This window comes from Penicillium cosmopolitanum (genome assembly GCF_028827165.1).
Source record: "Penicillium cosmopolitanum strain IBT 29677 chromosome Unknown utg000004l:1.0-4361866.0:1.0-4365735.0, whole genome shotgun sequence".
Taxonomy (NCBI): Eukaryota; Fungi; Ascomycota; class Eurotiomycetes; order Eurotiales; family Aspergillaceae; genus Penicillium; species Penicillium cosmopolitanum.
The window spans coordinates 1,405,026-1,422,669 of record NW_026622674.1 but is presented as its reverse complement, the minus strand read 5'-3'; the positions used below and the strand labels follow the sequence as shown (position 1 = coordinate 1,422,669).

Sequence of the window (17,644 nt, the reverse complement as noted above, 5' to 3'; positions counted from 1 at the left end):
TTACTCCGGGATGCTGCCGAAGGACGGGTCCTTGACACTACCCCCGCCATCGCCGAGTCCGGCCACGGGTCGGTTATAGGACCAGCCGGCAAACTGTTGTTGCACAGTCGATGACAACGCAGGACCGTCAACATAGGAGTCTTGTGGGGCCTCCTCAGTGAACTCGCGATCAAAGTTATCAGTATCACGAGCATCCAGCTGTAAAGACGAGTGTGGATTAGAATTTGTGAGATCAAAAGAAAAGGGTGGGAGAAATCACGACATACCACGTTAGGGCGGAAGCTGGGCTCATACTTCCGCTGAAGAAGCTTGCGCCAGTCAATGTTGGCGAAGAAGTGGTGGGACTTGATTTCAACGGCACCGTTGGCACCAAGACGGCGCTGAGGATCGCGATCCAGCAGGCGCGTGAGAAGATCTCGAGCAGCTGGAGGCACGATGTCACTGCTGGGGAAAGTCAAGGGCTCTTGCAAAATCTTGCGGTACATCTCGTTGGTGTTCTCGTCGTAGAATGGCGGGAGACCAGTCAACATCTCGTAAAGCAGGACACCAAGAGTCCACCAATCAACAGTCTTGCTATAACCATTGCCAAGAAGCAATTCGGGTGCAAGATATTCGGAGAGTTCCGCAGAATGCTGTGATTTGATTAGAAAAGATGGGGTGGAAATTATTGGGGGATTGCAATCTTACTGTTGGTTCGGTCCTCATCCTTCATGTCCAGCTTGCAAAGACCGAAATCGCACAGCGCAATATGGCCAGTGTAATCAAGCAAAATGTTCTCGGGTTTGAGATCGCGGTAGATGACCTTGAATCCGTGAAGGCACTCAAGGGCACACAAAAGTTCGGCAGTGTAGAAGCGAGCCCTGTTGATATCGAATCGTTGCTCTCTTTGAAGGTGGTGGAAGAGCTCTCCTCCATTGACGAATGCGAGAACAAAATATAACTTTTCTGGCGACTGGAAAGAAAACTTCAGAGGAACGATGAAAGGGTTGTTGATTTGCGCGAGGACCGATCGCTCTGCCAAGGTATGTGTGACCTCCGACCGGGAAATAATGTGAGCCTTGCGGATCGTCTTCAGGGCGTAGATTCGGCCGGTATCTTTCTTCCTGTTTTCCAGACCTGGTAAGCGTCCGATGGATCAAAACCTCAATTTTAATGTTCAACTTACATGACCTGCATGACCTTGCCGAAACTTCCCTTACCAACGACCTTCAACAAGTCGAAGTCCTCCATCTTCAGACTGCGCTGTCTATTCTCAACGAACGAGACGCCGACCTTGATTGAACCATTGCCGAACTGGAGATCCAGCCATTCGGCACCCTGCTGACCAGAGGCCCGTTCTTGCTCAGCATGAGCAGCGGCGGCCTTTTGGTTGTCCTTCTTGCTGAGTTTTGGGTCCTCCACAAAAGGTTGAGTTGCCTCCTCGAAGCGTGGTGTAACCTTCGTGGCGCCAAGGAAGATATCTTCACTGCGACCGGCACCAGGACGGGCGGCAGGATTGCGGAGATAAAGCTGGACATTCAACTCGGTCTTCCGAGACACATCGAACTTGAAAGCAGTGTTATCGCCAGCCCACAAAGGGTTTTCGGGAGATCCAGACACAGCATCCACGAAAACCTGATTCTTTTCGAAATCGAGAAGAGCATAAGGAGAGGTATTTAGTCGAATAACGGCCATGGACTGTAGGGGCAGAGTTCATGCCACCACTAGTGGACTGTGGACGGTTGTTTTGCACGAAAGAACCAGCTTGTCCGTGTGAAGAGTGTGACGAGGAAGAGGTGCTCGGACGCAAAGAAGAGGGGGCATAGGAGTTGTTTTGGAAATGAGAGTTGAAAATCTGCTGGAAATGAGGAGACAAAGCAAACCCTCGGCCTTCGTGGAGGGTGACAATCAGAATACCCGGGTTGACCGGGTTAACAGGGGGAGAAACGAGGAACTCTGAATTGGCTATAGTTGCAGCATCAGGCACGCAGTCAGTGGGCGATCTTTCCTCTGGGAATTTCCGTGTAGATCATAAGATCACGATCACGGCATAAACATACCAATTCCATTTGCAGTATTGCTGGGAGTAGCGGCGATGCTGGGGGCCTGGGGGGTGACCGGTGTTTCATCACCGCCACCACCGTTGGAATCGCCCTTGATTGTGGAGGTGGAAGACGATCGGCCAAACCCTTGAGTGAGGGGAGCCAGATGCGTCTCCTTCAGTTCTATAGGAACGGTCAATTAGCAATTTGGACCGAGACAGTCCGCCCCTCTCATGCGCCGCGGAGGGGCGACGGCTTAGATTTGAGAGGAGGGGGGGACGAAGAGGGGGGGGGAAGAGGAGATAGGGAGACCAACTGAACATACTTTTGGTGAGCTTCCAGGACATGATGGCGGTCTCAAGGCCGGGGTATCAAGAGAGGGGAGAAGAGGAAAGAGTCGAGTGTCCAAAAGAAACCGACCACGATAGGTTGTGCAAACTGCCTGAACGATCAAGGGGAGTCAACATCGAAGTTCCCAAAATAAAGCCGGGGACCACACAAGATCAGCGCCACGCCGCCCGATCTGATCTTCGGGGGAAGGGGGTAAATGGGGATCGTGATTGAATCTCCGGTATAGAGTCCGCACGGCTTACCTTCTCAACACCAGAGGAGATTGAAGACTGAAGCACAACTGGTAGATAGAGAGAGAGAAGGAGGATCAAAGGCGCGGGCAATGGGCTGTGGCGGGGAGGGGAAGCCAGCGTGCCTAGAAGGTATTGGCTATACGTAATTTACACTCCGGGGATGGGGGTTGGCTGTGAGGGTATCATAAGGCTGTACCGTATTTACGGTATCTTCAAGATTCAGGGTGCTGAGGTAAGCGGGAAGTGTCAGCCACAAATTGGGGCAGTGCAAACAGTACAAGTCAGGGCAGAACGGAGTGTCAGCCACAATCTTAAGGCCACTGCTAGTCCAGTCACTGCCAGTCACTGCCAGTCACTAACAGTGGGAACCGGGAACTACCACACGCGTTGTCCAGCGTCCAGTCAATTCATCTTGTCAATCAAATCATATCACCAACAATCCAATATCTCCAGGGTCCATTCGACAACGCGAACTCTTCCAACTGCGCCTCAAATCTGCAGCTAGCACTCGGCTCTTTATTTCCCGATCCCATCTGCGGAGATCCTGGGGAAGGATCTCACCTTAACTTGGCACAACCTCCCACCTCCCACCTACACCCATCCCCTCCCCTCTCCCGCCATCTCGACACTTCGCATTGCCCTCGGAGACCTCTCGAGGGTAAGGTGGGACCTCGCGACAACGTTGGATTCTGCGGAGGATGAACGGGACCAAAAACCGATGGGTGTAATACGCAAGAAGACCGCCTCGCGCGGCACCGAGGCAGGCACAAAGTTCCACTGCGATGTGTGCTCCGTCGACGTGACTTCAACTGTGAGTCCTCCGAATACCCTAACATGGAATGCACTGACTCATCCTTCTCCCATTAGGTCCGCATCTCCTGTGCACACCCCTCCTGCCCTGAATACGACCTCTGTGTCCCCTGCTTCGCCGCCGGGGAGCTATCAAAGAACCACGACCCAGCCACCCATCCCTTCCAAGTTATCGAGCAAAACTCCGTCCCGATCTTCCAGGAAGAATGGGGTGCTGATGAGGAGCTGTTGCTGCTCGAGGGCGCCGAAATCTACGGCCTGGGCTCATGGGCCGACATCGCCGACCACATCGGTGGTTACCGCTCCAAGGATGAGGTGCGCGATCACTACATCGAGACATTCGTATATGGAAGTCACTTCCCTCTTCCTGACCGCGCCGACCCAGAGGATAGCAGCCTTCAGAAATCCATCTCCAAGGAAGAGTTTCAAACGCGCAAGAAGCGCCGGATCGAGGAGCGCAAGGATGCTGCCAAGGCTGCTCCCCCTACAACCCCCCAAGCAAAAACCAACTGCCAGTGTACCCGCATGCCATGAGGTCCAGGGTTACATGCCTGGTCGATTGGAGTTCGAAACCGAATTCCTCAATGAGGCCGAGGAAGCCGTTCAGCACATGGCGTTTGAACCTGGGGCGGGCATCGGTCCCAATGGCGAGATAGATGCGGAAACAGAGCTGAAGATGACCGTGGTAGATATCTACAACTCGCGCCTCACTGCGCGAACAGAACGCAAGAAGATTCTCTTCGAACACAATCTCCTAGAATATCGGAAAAACACCGCGCACGAGAAGAAGCGTTCGAAAGAAGAACGCGAATTGCTGAACAAGGCCAAACCCCTCGCTCGGATGATGAACCGGAAAGACTTCGACGATCTGAATAAGGGATTAGAATACGAGCATAACTTGCGCCTCGCCATCTCACAACTCCAGGAGTGGCGACAGATGGGTATCGGTGACCTGAAAGCAGGCGAGAAATACGAGCAGGATAAGCAAAACCGGGTACAGAGGATGCTACCGCAAGGCTCCTTTGACCGCTTCGCCAGTGCCCGTCCTAAGCAAACACAACCGCCCGAGACGTCGACTGGAGCCATTCAACTGACGACACCTGAACTTCCGCTGCGGTTCCAGAAGCCTAGCAAACCATCCGAACCGGAGCCCGAGAATGACTTTGACCGGATGTTCGCCATTGATGGCGATTCCGCACCTTCGCAGCCAACCAAGACCAAATATGTCGTCCAGCCGCTGAGTGGAGTGTCGGCATGGAAATTGGACAATGAAGGTGCTGCCGATCTTCACCTTTTGACAACTGAGGAGGTAGACGTATGCAATGCACTCCATCTTATGCCGAAGCCCTATCTTGTCGTCAAAGAGACACTGTTGAAGGAAGCAATGAAACAAGGCGGTACTTTGAAGAAGAAGGATGCACGAACGATCTGCAAGGTTAGTTCTTCCGTTCATGTCCTTTTTGATGGCACGACTAATAGCTAACATTATCGATAGATCGAGGGCACCAAAACCAGCCGCATTTACGATTTTATGGTGCACAGCGGATGGATCAATAAGGGATAGTAGTCCTGGTGGTGATCATGCTTGCGTTGTCTGTATTCGACTTGATATCTATTCTGCAATTTGCTCTGGGAGCGTTTGGTTTCTGGCGTTCACAATGGGAAAGACGGGGTGTTGACCTGACGTTGTTCATATACCGAGAGGTTACCGGGCGGTAATGCACAATACCCTTTTTATTCGAATAAAATTCTATGTAGAAATAGGTTTTGATCATAATAGTCCTCCATATATTATCAACGTAGTAGTGTAGACCTATAGGGCACTCTATCACCCAGAGCACGGTGGAATGGAGTATCTGATTACTGATACAAGTAGTGCTAGTAGTACCGCTGCCGAGCTATCTCGACCTCTCCCCCGCATCGGCCCTCGGCATCTCCATCGGTCTGCTCTCCGCATTTAACAACCAGCCCCAAACCCACCCAAACCCAAACAATCATCCCTTAAGATTTATCTTTACTCAAAACGTACATTTCCTCCCTTCATCAACGCAATGCCCGGTTCAAGTTTCGCAACTCCTCCTCCAAACCCTCAACACGCCATCCTCTCCTTTCCGGCACCGCACGTCCTCCTCGTCACGCTCAACAGACCACGCGACCTCAACTGCATCAATGCGCAGGGTCATGCTGATCTGCATGATGTATGGGAGTGGATGGACGAAGAGCCTAGCCTGCGCGTTGGCATTCTGACTGGGAAAGGGAGGGCTTTCTGCGCTGGGGCTGATTTGAAAGGTAAACTTCTTTTCTTTCTTACATACAGTGATTTATACGAGATGCGGTGATTGGAGATTTGTCTGCCGATATTTGGACTTTATAAGGAGACACCTTTTCTCTTTTTCCCCCTATCACCCATACAAAAGAAAAAGAACCCTACACACCCCCGAAAGAAATCAAGAAAGAAAACAAGCTAACCCACGCCAGAATGGAACACCCAAGCCAACAACACCGGCAAAAAAGCCCCCCAACCCCCCTCAGGCTTCGGCGGCGTAGCACGCCGAAAAGGCAAAAAGCCACTAATCTGCGCCCTAAACGGCCTCTGTTTCGGCGGGGGCGCCGAAATGATCATCAACGCGGACATCGTAATCGCCGCCTCACGGGCGGTAATCGGGTTACCAGAAGTAAAGCGAGGCGTCGTTGCTATGGCGGGGGCATTACCTCGTCTTGTGCGGACTGTGGGGAAACAGCGTGCTATGGAGATGGTTTTGACTGGGCGGACTTTGTCGGCTGTTGAGGCTGAGAGGTGGGGATTGGTTAATGAGGTGGTTCAGGTTCCTGATGTTGGTCGGGGTAAGGATGAGGGGGAGAATGAGGAGGATTCGCGGATTGTTGTTAAGAGGGCTTTGGGGTTTGCGGCTGATATTGCGGGGAATAGTCCTGATGCGGTGCTGGTTAGTCGGGAGGGGGTTAAGTTGGGGTGGGAGGGCATTGGGGCGGATGAGGCTACGGGAATGTTGAGTGAGACTTGGGTAAAGAGGCTTTATGAGGGGGAGAATATTAAGGAAGGGTTGCAGGCGTTTGTGGAGAAGAGGGCGCCTGTTTGGAAGGATAGCAAGTTGTAGAACAAGGTCTTTTGATTGTGTCTATACTTGAGGTTTACTACTGTACAGTGGTGTTGCAAGAGTTTGAAACCCCTATTGCCCACCATTACTATTGACCGTCTTCTATTGGCAGACTAGTAGCTACTTAAGATTGAAAGGGTTGGCCAATCTATTCCTCTTAGGTAGCTACCAGGTCCCCTTGGGAAGTACAAAGAAGGAATGCAAAGGAAGTAGCATTTCAGTGGATAATCATATTGTGTCAGTTCATAGCTAATCATACTACACATTGGATACTACAGGTCGTAAAGTCATATCGAAAGAATCCATTTCCCAGGCACGCCGTGTGTTCGCCTATTCCCATGCGGTTTGAAGTTGTTCAGAGTGAAAGCAATTTAGATGCGCGGTTGACCCGCCTCCCTTTGAAATGATTAGCATGGGCAACAGAGAAGGGTATATTGGGGATATCATACTTGGAGTCAGATTGCACACGCTCCACCACCTTCACCACGGCAGAGAACAGCGGGTGGTCTCGCTCCAGGCTGGTCAGTTGAACAGTGGCATCACCCGGTGAGTTCTCCTTCAGAATCTTGGCTAGCTCCACGCTTTCCTCGTCTCCTTCCACATTCTGGAATCGCAAGGCCATCTCCACAGAGCCCAATAATGAGTCGTACTTGGCATTTCGCTCCGCAAGTTGCGCAGCAGGACCAATGAACCGTTCCTTGCGGCCCAATTTGCGGATCGGGGCACGACCAACACGCTCCACGCTATCTTCCAGGTAAGGGTTGGAGATTCGGCTGATGATGGTCTCGACGTAGTCCTGTTGTTCCTGGGCAGCGATCTCGTGCTTATCCACGATGAGCGAGGAAGTTTCTTGAAGCACATCTCGGACAGTGTTGCGAATGTACTCGTCCTTCATCGCTTCGGCAATAGTCATCTTACCGGCAAACTTGCCGTAGTAAGCAGCGGTAGCATGGCTGGTGTTGACGGTGAACAGCTTGCGCTCGATGTAGGGCTCGAGATGGTCGACCCAGTGGATTGCGGGAATATCGGGGTGACCGAACTTGCCGAAGGGGAGCTTCTCAACCACCCACTCGTAGAACTTCTCGATGCGGACATTCAGGCCGGCATCTGGGGCTTGAGCTGGGACAATGCGGTCGATGGCAGAGTTGGCAAAGGAAGCACGCTCGCCGAGGGTCTCCAGTCGTGAGTTATCAGTGTTGTCCTTGATGAACCCGTGTAGGGCGTCAGTTCCGCCAATCATGTTCTCACAGGCAATGACGGCCAATGGAACAGAAGCAGTGCGGGCATTGATGCCCTTAGCGATAACGGGAGCAATGAATTTGAGAATGTTTGGACCGACGGCACAGGTGACGACATCGGCAGTGGAGATCTCCTGGACAACATCTTGTTCGTGGGTCTTGGAGTTGATAGCGCGATAGTTGGTGATGGTCTTGGTGTTTTCACCATCTCCGCTGACTTCGGTGACCTGATAGGACTTGGTATTCTGGAGGGAGGTGATGATGCTCTCCATGACATCTACGAAGACGACCTCATAGCCTGCAGTATGGAGGAACTCGGCGACAAAGCCGCGGCCGATGTTACCACCGCCGAAGTGAACAGCCTTTTTCGTCATGATGGAAGTGAGGCAAGAGGAGGAGGAAGAGAAGAGAAGAGAAAAGAGGAGTGAAGGGTTGAGGTTTAAAAAGAAGGTTGAAGTTAAGGGAAAGAAGGAAGTGCGGGTGGCTGATTTGGAGGGAAAGAGCGATGCGGATGTGGGGATGGATGGGAGTATTTATAAGAACGTCAATTTATGGAATGAGAGGATTAGTACCAGAAGAATGAGAGGGGTTTAATGGTTTTGCGGTTTGTATCGTGGCCTGGCCCAGTTTATACTTTGTGGCAGGTTCGTGCTCTTTTTTGGTTTTGGTTTTGTTGGTATCTGCCCAGGTGTGAATGACTTCATCGATATTCGGGAGGAGGCGCCGGAACTGGGCTCCGCCTTGTTTCCTGCTGATGAGGGCATCATGAGGTTCTTCTCTTTTCTTTCCTTTTCTTTTACTTTCTTTTTCTCTTTGCGCTGAAATTCAAACAAAGTTGATTCTATCATTCAACATTACAATTCCATTCACGATGGTCTACCTAGTGTAACCCCCCCCGCTTTGCCGTGCAACCTGTAACCCTCTCTATAGCCAACAAACCCCGGTCGAAAGCAATGTAAAGTCAGCCATAGACTACTACTCCCTAAGTCTCTTAGTCTCTTACAATCAAATCGCGCCGGGAACTAGTCCCCTTTCTGACTTGCCTACCCTCTAAACCCTTTTCGCTCATTAAACCCCCTTCTTCCTTTTCGTCGGGCATTCATTTTCATTTGATAGTCCAGTCTTCATATGCACATTGCCCCCCCTGAAACATCTCACCGGAGTAGTTCTGCAAATCAGTCTCCGGTATCACCCGTATGACTTTCCAGCCCGGAGTTTGAACGGAAGACAGAAAGAATGCAACTCCCTTGACCAGAATTGGTATCGTGAGCGGGAAAGCCAGCCGACACCCCGGAGAACTTAAGCCATCCGGAGTACAGTGTTCCTAGTTGAAGGGCTGACGACTCACGGCTGACGCTGACAAGTCATACCAGTCATAGGCTATAGCCATAGCCACGGCTAGGGCTAAGCCAAGATGGCGCATCTGATACGCGATAATCGCAGCGTCCAGACAACCTACGTGATCGACCGTCCTCTTCTCCACTCTTGGTGACGTCGGATGAACGGACAACGGCCAGACCCAGTTTTCTTCCGTTTAGTTGCTGCTTCGATATCGAACTGCCGAGGTTTACGGAGTACACTAGAGTATTCCTATCTCTTCCACTTTCTTCCATCCCTTTCCAACGTGCCCAACGCCCTCTTGCTGAATGGCTCCATTCCCCCTTTTGCCTCCTCTTGGGGTCACCCCTTGACTGCCTAATCTGGGCACTCGCTCAGCGTCGGCCCATCATTCGATTGGTCCCTGCGCCGACCCCAGCCTTTCTAAACCTGGCCGGGGTGCGCAAAATCACGCTCGGACAACCATTACGCTAGGGGTCTTGGATCTTGCTCGTATGCATCTGGCCTCATTGGTAGGTATGTAGTTCATTCAGGTGGCATTGCCGGTCGTATACTGTAAGATTAAAATCACTGAGTGGCACGGGTTTCCCCGATGTCTGTCCGTGCCGCGCTCAAGCGTCTTTGGAGCCCAGCGCGTCCCTCAACCCCTCCTTTGTTCAATCCGAATCTGTTCAATCCCGAGTCTGCCCCTCCATGCTCCGTGCCCCTCACCTCCCCTACTAGCTTTCTAGTCCTCATCCCCCTCTTCCTCATCCTTCGGAGGAGCAGGCGCCGGCTCAGGTTGCATGCCTCGGACAAATACATTGATGAAACTGCTGATACTTCCAACCAACAGCAACCCAGCTGATGCCCATGTCATGCCAAGGAATTTGTCGCCATATTTGGCCGACACGTTAGAACCATCGCCGTGAGCGTTGATCAAGTCGACGAATTCGAATGCGATCACCGTCGCAATGATCGAGGCGATACTGAGACTTAGAGCCCCAAACTGATCGACAGGGTATTAGCGGATTCCTTATTGCTTATTTGCTCCTGGTTGTGCTTATTCTTCCCAGTAGAAGGGAAGGATCGGCGGGTGAACCATGACTCGGAACTATACGTATGTATGCACTTACCAGCAGGAACCCGAATTCAAATAGTCCTTGTTGCCTCCTCGGGGCAATGAGTGAGACCACGCGCGCGACAAGTGCGGACCCAATAGCCCCCACGCCAATCATATACATCACCGCCATCGAGCGAGTCGTCATACGGAAAGCGTGGAAGTCGTCGCTGATCACTCGGGGCCATTCCAGATTCGGGCCGTGGGAAACTCCATCCTCCCATTCTTGCGTGGGATCAAAGGCGAACAAGAGCTTGCGGTTTGAGCACGCTGTCACATTGCGTGCGCTGCTAGAGCTACCCGGCTCGACTGTCTCTAGGGTGCCGTGGCAATATGACATGACGTGAATGGAGTAGAAGGCACTGGCTTTGCTATCGGTGCCGCCTTCGGGGGTATAAAGCTACAGTACGAGTGGAAAGATTAGCACTACACAAAGTCTTGCGATGGGCTGGCGGACATACCGTGAGAAGGTCGGCGCCATCGAGGAGGTTTTGCTGTGTCCCGGCAAATAGACAGCATAATGTGAGGATGAATGCGATGAATGCCGTCAACGCGGGGAATATCTTCTTGAAGTCGACCTTCATGGCGGCTAGTATATCCGACGTCTTATCGTGTAGTCGAAGCAATCAGAACGTTGTCCACAGTTGATCGGTCGTGTATCTTATACAGCCGACGGATCGATCAGGTCGATTCCAGAACCGATGGATCTAAATGTCAGAAACAATCGATTAGTCTTGAGATCCATGATCATCATAGCAGAAAAGTAAAATCAAGCTCAGATCCTCACCAGATTATGATCGAGAAACTTATCCACATAGCCAATTTCCGAGAGCCGATCTCTGCTTCCCAGCCCAATTACTTATATACGCCAGCAAAAGAGCGAAGATCTTTCACGCCGAATCCATCATTCCGATCGAGGGCTGTCGGAACTCACTGGCAAGGGCGGTATCCAGGCGCGAATCTCGACCGAGTCTGTCACGAGGGAAAAATCCCCGATGGCATGTACGAACATCTGAGCAAAATGTCTAAATCGAGAACTCAAGACCCATATCTTGCCTATCTTGTAATGATCGGCACGATTGAATACCCGTTTAGGGGAAGATCGGATGCTTGGGCGTGTCGAGCTCTCCCCGCCGCTCGTTGGAATGCTGGCCCAGCCACGCTTGATTTCGCGGGCTAGGCTCGAGAATTGAAGTGGATGTTCGACATCTTCCAACATCAAAGAAAATTACTTTGTAGCTTGATAGATGGAATGATGGCTGAATTGGTCGGCTTTGATTGTATCTGATATTAGGCACGGTACATAGTTTGCCCTAATTTTGGTCGCTCGGAGCCGGTCGGCAGCATCTGAAAGCAGAACATTCGTCTTAGGTTTCAATTAAGTTCTAGAATCTTTAAGTTGATATGTTCCGGCATAACCCCTTAGTATTGTCTGTCTTGGAATATGTTGAGTCATTAAAAGGGCGCATGGTAGTCGAATGCCGCATGGCTATATTTGCTGGTCATTCTAGGGAACGAGCAGCGTTGCCAATGTAGTATGACTACTAGTAGCTACTACTAGTAGTAGACAGTCTAATTTTAAGTACATACATACATACATACATACATACTAGCCTGGCAAGCCCCTCAATCTCATGAGCACTTGTCGGGGTATAAAACCTTAGTTCTGGGTAATCTTGAAGTAGCTTTGAAAGCTTTGTTTAGTAGTTATTGTACTCTCTAATATAGGCTCAGTTCTACTAACATAATCCTCCGTTGAACTTGAATTTAATTGGATTTAACCACTAGGCACTAATTTTACATCATAACTCCATCTCTAGAAGTCGATATAGTTCTCCTCTAGCCGCTCCTCAAGATACTCGTAACGAAGTCGGTAGAAACAGTGGTGATTTCCTCCCGTAGTACAGACGTGGGTTTCCATTTGACGTCGTGTCTGGAAAACTTTTCCTCAATTTTTCGGGTCGGTTGGGTTCCGAGCATCAGCAACATCCTTCTTTGCGCGCTTTCGGAGTTGCCCTTTGGCATTGTAAAGATGGGAGGACTGGGAAATTACGTGAACATGAAAGTAATTCTTGATATTGGACATCCGAACGTCCAGGTCGAAAACAAATGTGTTGTCGACGTTCATCGACCAGGCCATAGTAAGAGGATCGAACTGTCCCTTCTTTGGTGAAAGCTCCAGGGAATGTTGCCCGGGCCTTTTTGGAACACAAGACCAGAAGGCAGATATCATCGTCGGTGTACTTGGCGGGATCCTTGCGGTCGACAACGGACAAGGTCTAACTGCTGATACAAGTCGGCTCGGTTGGGAAGTTCCTCTCGCGCATTGTATAAGTCGTTTTCAATCTCTCCGATACCTCGTCATTTTCCATCTGCCCGTTATTGAACTCTTTCTGGCTATCTATAAGCTGTGACTGTAGGCTGTCCCTTTCTTTTTGCAGTACTTGGCTCGGCTGGGTGGTTTGCTTTGCTCTATACCACGTCCACAGTCCGTTGAAAAGCGTTAAAGACCTGAGTGCCGGCGCATGTCGAGGTTGAAGGCATCAGGGCCGTAGGGATCCATTTTGCACAAGAACAGTCATTTTCAGAGTAAATCCTCTTTCGGTGGTATCGCGGATACTCGTACGGAACGATGATTGCGACCTGAGACGGCTTGGCAGCTTTGTTCAACAGTAGGGGATGGCACAAGCTGATCCCGATTTCCATGAACAGACTGTTTCGCCAAGAGTGGTTCTCCTCATCCGGCATCGATCCCTCGGTGTTGATGAAAACGATAGCCTCCGAGTCCTTCGTTTGGAAGAGTCCCTTGTTGACCAGCTGATACAACTTCTTGGCTGCTTGCCGATCACTCAGATTGGATTTGCTACGCAATGAGCCGTCGTAGAAAATATTACATGTCATACCGGCGACCTGGCCGATCATCCGAAGCTGTTCAGAAAGATATCCGACAGTGTAACCGTTGCGGTGCAGGCCTTCAAAGAGTGAAGTCGTATACTGGTCGCGCAAAGGGTTTTCTCCCAAAGACCGTGTTTATAGAGACTTTGTCCGTCCAATATTATTAATGTATTTGCCCGTCAACTGGAGAGATATTTGGATGAGTGATGGCGAGAACAAGGACAGTGTTTCCAGTCCGTGGAAAATAGAAACTCAAAGTCGCCCTCCATCATCTCGTTTCTTGGAGCGAAGCAAACTTGTTCTGTACAGAAAGACAGAAACGGATCCGATTGAGCATCCATTCTAGCAATTTTACCGGTTCGCGGGAGCAAGAAGGCAGGCTTGCTAATTTCTTGGAGCCGATGTAGCATTAGCGTACTTTGTGGATGGGAAAAGTTTCATATTTGAAGCCGAGTACTTAGTGTGTATTCTGTGGAGTCGATATGCATTTGACCATATTCGCCGAAAAGCTTGTGTAGTCGATCAGTGCCGGTGCGAGTTTCTTCGCGAGCTTTGTGGTGTGCCGATGCCTTCTGCAGGTGCGTGCACTGTGTCCGAAAGCTGGATTCAATAGAAACTTTCCTCGATGATAGATGATAGATGGGAAGATCGATGGAATGGAAAAGATTGGCTGGTGGATAATGCAGGGGAGAATGGGGTAGACAATGGTGACAATAACAACAGTCGGGGAAGGCACGCCCCGACACTGCCGACAACAGATCCAATTCGGCAGGCACGACTAGTATACCAGCACTAGTCAGTCCTAGTTTGAAGCAGGTAATTGGAAATTTCGACCGAAATCTCTTACTAACACTGACGACATTACAACATCGCAACATCCAACCCTCACGGTTTCATTCTCAAGCTTGCAAAAGTGTTAGTGGCGGGAGCGGACTTTGAAACTGGATGATGATGATGGAGGGAAAAGGCCTCAGAGAAATACCTACCACTAAATACTACTACTATCAAAGGACAAACGCAACATAAAAGCCCAGGCCTGAGGCCTCAGCAAGTGTCATTGTAATACATAAAACTAGAATACTACTTTCGAGCAATTGCTATCATCCTCCAAAATAAGTTCAAAAATATATGGTAAACCTACCATTAGACTCGAGGTCCAATAGACTCCGAAATGGACCTAATACGCTCGAGGTTTAGTGTTCTGAATTAAAGCCAGGGCAGCTGGTGAAAATTGCGAGGAATTTGTCTCTAGTATTTATGAATTTTGTCGAGTGACGGATGCAGGATACCTTTTCCCTTCGAGTTAAGAGTTATGGTATTGTTCCCGCCCCCCTTGTCATCACTCATCTACTCATCTGCAGCGTCAACTTTCATCAAACTTATTACCCGGGAAAACGGAGCACAGCATTCACACTCCTCTGGCCCACACTATTGTCAATTGTTGGTATGATAAAGAGTTAGATGGATGATGGTACTAGTAGCCCAAATTCCGTCCGGGATTACTCACAGCGGCCCTGCTACATGGCCACGTCTAAGGTAGAAATAAGCGACGATACGGACGCCACATTCAAGGTAATTGGTAAACGGGATACAAGGCTTTCCCAGCCCCTCTGCGATATCAGCTGTCATAAAAGCAAGCCAATCATATGGTGTGTCGCTTATGCTTAACCACCCATTTGTTCTTGGTGTTCGCCGGTACCGCGCTGCTAAGCATCAGTCTCCGCAATCTCATTCAGATACAGTAGACGGCAATTCGGTAGATTCTGATACTCCTAAACTAGTAAATATGTATTTCCATTGTGTTTTTATCATCAAATTTACATACGATAGCTCGTGGAAAGATACGCAGGGAACCGCTTGGGGAGTAACATGTGTAGTATGTCAGATTATATACCCCAGGCTGCACCCGGGCTAGCACCCGTGGCGTATGCAAACCCATTTCAAGTTAAATTCGTTGAAATTAATCAGTCATAAAAGACCAATGCCTCCGCCAGAGTCCTTCGGGCTTTCTTTTTCGGTCAACAGCGACTTGACCCTCAACCTCTCTTGGATTTTTCTAGCCAACTAGACAAGATGGACAAGTCTACGGTATCGAATTCAACTGAGATAGCCAAAATCAAAGGCGCCTTGTCGTCCTTCAATTTTGGTGGTAGTCTGGTCGAGATAACCGCCCTGACATCGTTGATCGGATCAACAGCCGCGGAGTCGTTAGCACTAGGTGAAAAGGGGCCCGCTGGCCTCGTATGGGCAATGATGACTGTGTTTGGAGCTATACCTGTTGTCAAGCTGTTTATTGCGACATCAACTCCTGGCTGGTTGCGCGAAAGCATGGGTGTCAGCAATGCGAAATCAGACGCTGTTGTCGGGTTGTTCCAAAATGCAGATAAGAATTTCATGTTTCATGATCGTAAAGAGCCCGCGATAGCCGTGGAGAGTGAGATGAAGGTAATGGATATTTTTCTTCCCGATTTTAGAATTCATCTGCTAATTCTGAGTAGAGCGCTCGAGGATCCAGGATGAAGGAAGATTCGCCGATCAGTTCTCAACGCCGATTCGTATACGTTTTTAATCAGCACACGATCAGTATTCTGAACTGCATTCCTTCCAGCTTTCCCGGAGATGAGATAAAGATTTACTCTTTCGTCGAGGATCCGTGGCGAGACAAGAGATACGCTTCGTGGTTTTCATACGTTGACTGGATGCTTCTCGCTGCGTCTGTGATGGGAAAGCTGGGCGAGTTCACTCTGCTTTGGAAATACGATGCCTGTACACTTGCTTGGGTTTCCCTCGCATCTTGGGTGTTTTATTTCACTGCTGCCGTTATCTTGCGACTACATGGCCTCTGGGGGAACACTAAGAAATCTGAGATTGACATTTTAACAGGTACTCTTCCAACTTGCTCTTCTGTTGGCGTGGATCGCAAGATTATCCTTGGAATACCCAAAAGTGCGCGAGTTCATTTGATTTGGAGGATCAACTGGAGTATTGGTGCTATCATCGGCGTTTCTACCGTCGTAGCAACCTATGTCTCTCTCATTCAGTCGACCAGCAACGAAGGATTCCTGATCTGGGCTGGATTTCAGGTCCTCTGGCTCAGTATAAGGTCCGCAGTCTATTACTTCCTTAGTAATAGAGAGGGACACTATCACGTCGGGTTAGAAGGGAGGCCATGGAGGAAGGTCAACGTACAGGACAGAAGCCGAATACGCCGCCTTGTGTATACGCTATCAAAATATCAAATACAGCAGCACCCCAGATCACCACTCAGTTACGAGGATGATATCGTCGCGCCCGAAAACCTTGAAAATATCCAGTCGGAATATCCTGCGTCACCTGAAGACAAGAATGTTACTCTGTCGATTCAGGGTGTCATCCCCGACACTGTCCTTTCTAGTGTATCATGGGTTTTCGGGTGTAAGGAAGGCGGATTCGACTTTTACGACACTTGTATTATTGTCCTGAAGACCTCCAACGGAATAATATCGATACCCGCCGCCCGAGCACTTTCCACGCGGCAGCTTTCCGGGCAGCCTAAGCACGATTCAGAAGAAGGCATTGATCTCATACATCTCCCTCGTGGGGGCTCACTGCCTCATGGAAGCTCAGCCTTCCCGGATAATAGCATTGAAGTGAAATGGTGTTATTGGATCCCGTGCTCGGGGGGACGCTGGCTGCACTTCATAACCGAACAATCGAAAAATCGAGGACAAAGGGAAGCGGCTATCCTCACAAATTATGAGGTTACGAGAATATTGAACAACGGCAAAATAATGAACATCAGTTTGAAGCATGTTGATGAGGTCAAAGAGATTGTGGACTATTCAACGATCGCATGTGGACACATGCAGGCCTTGCTGAGATGACAATAATTTATTCCGCTGGCTGAAAACCCACAAGACAAACATTGTGTGCATTATTTCCTCGAATACAGCGAACATACCCCCACAGCCCTGGAGTGCAATTCGCGGCAGCTACTAATATTAATACAAGTATTTTTCTAAAGCAAAGAGTCCAGCTGAGTGACTCACTCCATCTAGAATATTCCAGTAGTGTCATTACTAGTAGATCTTATTAGTAGATCACCATATCGAGGCAAAACTACCACCGTACAGAGGTTAATCTGTGCGTGCGCACTTTTTGGTCAAATGGCACATTTGACCCATTTTTCTGTCATGACAGATAGTGGGGCCAATTTTGCGCATGATTCGACCAGTTGCTCTGCCCATTGGATGCTCGAAGCCAGGGGTATCAATCTCGAATGTACGTGCGATCGTGAATCAAAGATCAGGGTCTTCAAGGCCAACTTGGAAGAGCTGAAATGATACAAAGGCGGTCCAAAAGTTTGAAGACATCGCGCTATTTTTTAGCGCGATTTTCGCGTCACCCCCCACCCATCTTCTTCAACTACCCCCTATACTACTAATATGCGTCGGTTTGGCACGAAATAAGTGGTAATCGAAGGCTAGGGGGTGAGCTTTTATCTGAGGCCCGTGCAGCTATTATATACGCTCATGAATGTGGTGTATCGCCTACTAAAATAGCT

The 17,644-nt window shown here is 49.7% G+C and overlaps 8 protein-coding genes across 8 annotated transcripts; 3 read left to right on the top strand and 5 right to left on the bottom strand.

Moving 5' to 3' along the window:
- N7509_001962 (serine/threonine-protein kinase) lies at nucleotides 1-2,368 on the bottom strand (the record flags this gene model as incomplete). Its single annotated transcript, XM_056626599.1, has 7 exons — nucleotides 1-198; nucleotides 267-632; nucleotides 680-1,103; nucleotides 1,166-1,677; nucleotides 1,733-1,989; nucleotides 2,040-2,204; nucleotides 2,347-2,368. 7 exons carry the CDS (start codon nucleotides 2,366-2,368, stop codon nucleotides 1-3), a joined length of 1,944 nt encoding a protein of 647 aa, XP_056492394.1.
- Nucleotides 2,369-3,323: 955 nt separating this feature from the next.
- Nucleotides 3,324-4,979, top strand: adaB (chromatin-binding transcription regulator ADA2; the record flags this gene model as incomplete). The annotated part of the gene is made up of 4 exons (XM_056626598.1): nucleotides 3,324-3,416; nucleotides 3,473-3,932; nucleotides 4,015-4,850; nucleotides 4,911-4,979. The coding sequence occupies 4 exons, from the start codon at nucleotides 3,324-3,326 to the stop codon at nucleotides 4,977-4,979; spliced, it is 1,458 nt and encodes a 485-aa protein (XP_056492393.1).
- Nucleotides 4,980-5,466: 487 nt separating this feature from the next.
- Nucleotides 5,467-6,531, top strand: N7509_001960 (enoyl-CoA hydratase/isomerase family protein; the record flags this gene model as incomplete). Its single annotated transcript, XM_056626597.1, has 2 exons — nucleotides 5,467-5,704; nucleotides 5,894-6,531. 2 exons carry the CDS (start codon nucleotides 5,467-5,469, stop codon nucleotides 6,529-6,531), a joined length of 876 nt encoding a protein of 291 aa, XP_056492392.1.
- A 355-nt stretch (nucleotides 6,532-6,886) lies between these two features.
- Nucleotides 6,887-8,143, bottom strand: N7509_001959 (mannitol-1-phosphate 5-dehydrogenase; the record flags this gene model as incomplete). Its single annotated transcript, XM_056626596.1, has 1 exon — nucleotides 6,887-8,143. One exon carries the CDS (start codon nucleotides 8,141-8,143, stop codon nucleotides 6,887-6,889), a length of 1,257 nt encoding a protein of 418 aa, XP_056492391.1.
- Nucleotides 8,144-9,834: 1,691 nt separating this feature from the next.
- N7509_001958 (SUR7/PalI family protein) lies at nucleotides 9,835-10,790 on the bottom strand (the record flags this gene model as incomplete). Its single annotated transcript, XM_056626595.1, has 3 exons — nucleotides 9,835-10,095; nucleotides 10,223-10,606; nucleotides 10,668-10,790. The coding sequence occupies 3 exons, from the start codon at nucleotides 10,788-10,790 to the stop codon at nucleotides 9,835-9,837; spliced, it is 768 nt and encodes a 255-aa protein (XP_056492390.1).
- A 1,364-nt stretch (nucleotides 10,791-12,154) lies between these two features.
- Nucleotides 12,155-12,439, bottom strand: N7509_001957 (uncharacterized protein; the record flags this gene model as incomplete). Its single annotated transcript, XM_056626594.1, has 1 exon — nucleotides 12,155-12,439. The coding sequence occupies one exon, from the start codon at nucleotides 12,437-12,439 to the stop codon at nucleotides 12,155-12,157; it is 285 nt and encodes a 94-aa protein (XP_056492389.1).
- Nucleotides 12,440-12,678: 239 nt separating this feature from the next.
- Nucleotides 12,679-13,128, bottom strand: N7509_001956 (uncharacterized protein; the record flags this gene model as incomplete). The annotated part of the gene is made up of 1 exon (XM_056626593.1): nucleotides 12,679-13,128. One exon carries the CDS (start codon nucleotides 13,126-13,128, stop codon nucleotides 12,679-12,681), a length of 450 nt encoding a protein of 149 aa, XP_056492388.1.
- Nucleotides 13,129-15,174: 2,046 nt separating this feature from the next.
- Nucleotides 15,175-16,964, top strand: N7509_001955 (uncharacterized protein; the record flags this gene model as incomplete). The annotated part of the gene is made up of 2 exons (XM_056626592.1): nucleotides 15,175-15,546; nucleotides 15,600-16,964. The coding sequence occupies 2 exons, from the start codon at nucleotides 15,175-15,177 to the stop codon at nucleotides 16,962-16,964; spliced, it is 1,737 nt and encodes a 578-aa protein (XP_056492387.1).
- Nucleotides 16,965-17,644: the final 680 nt, after the last annotated feature.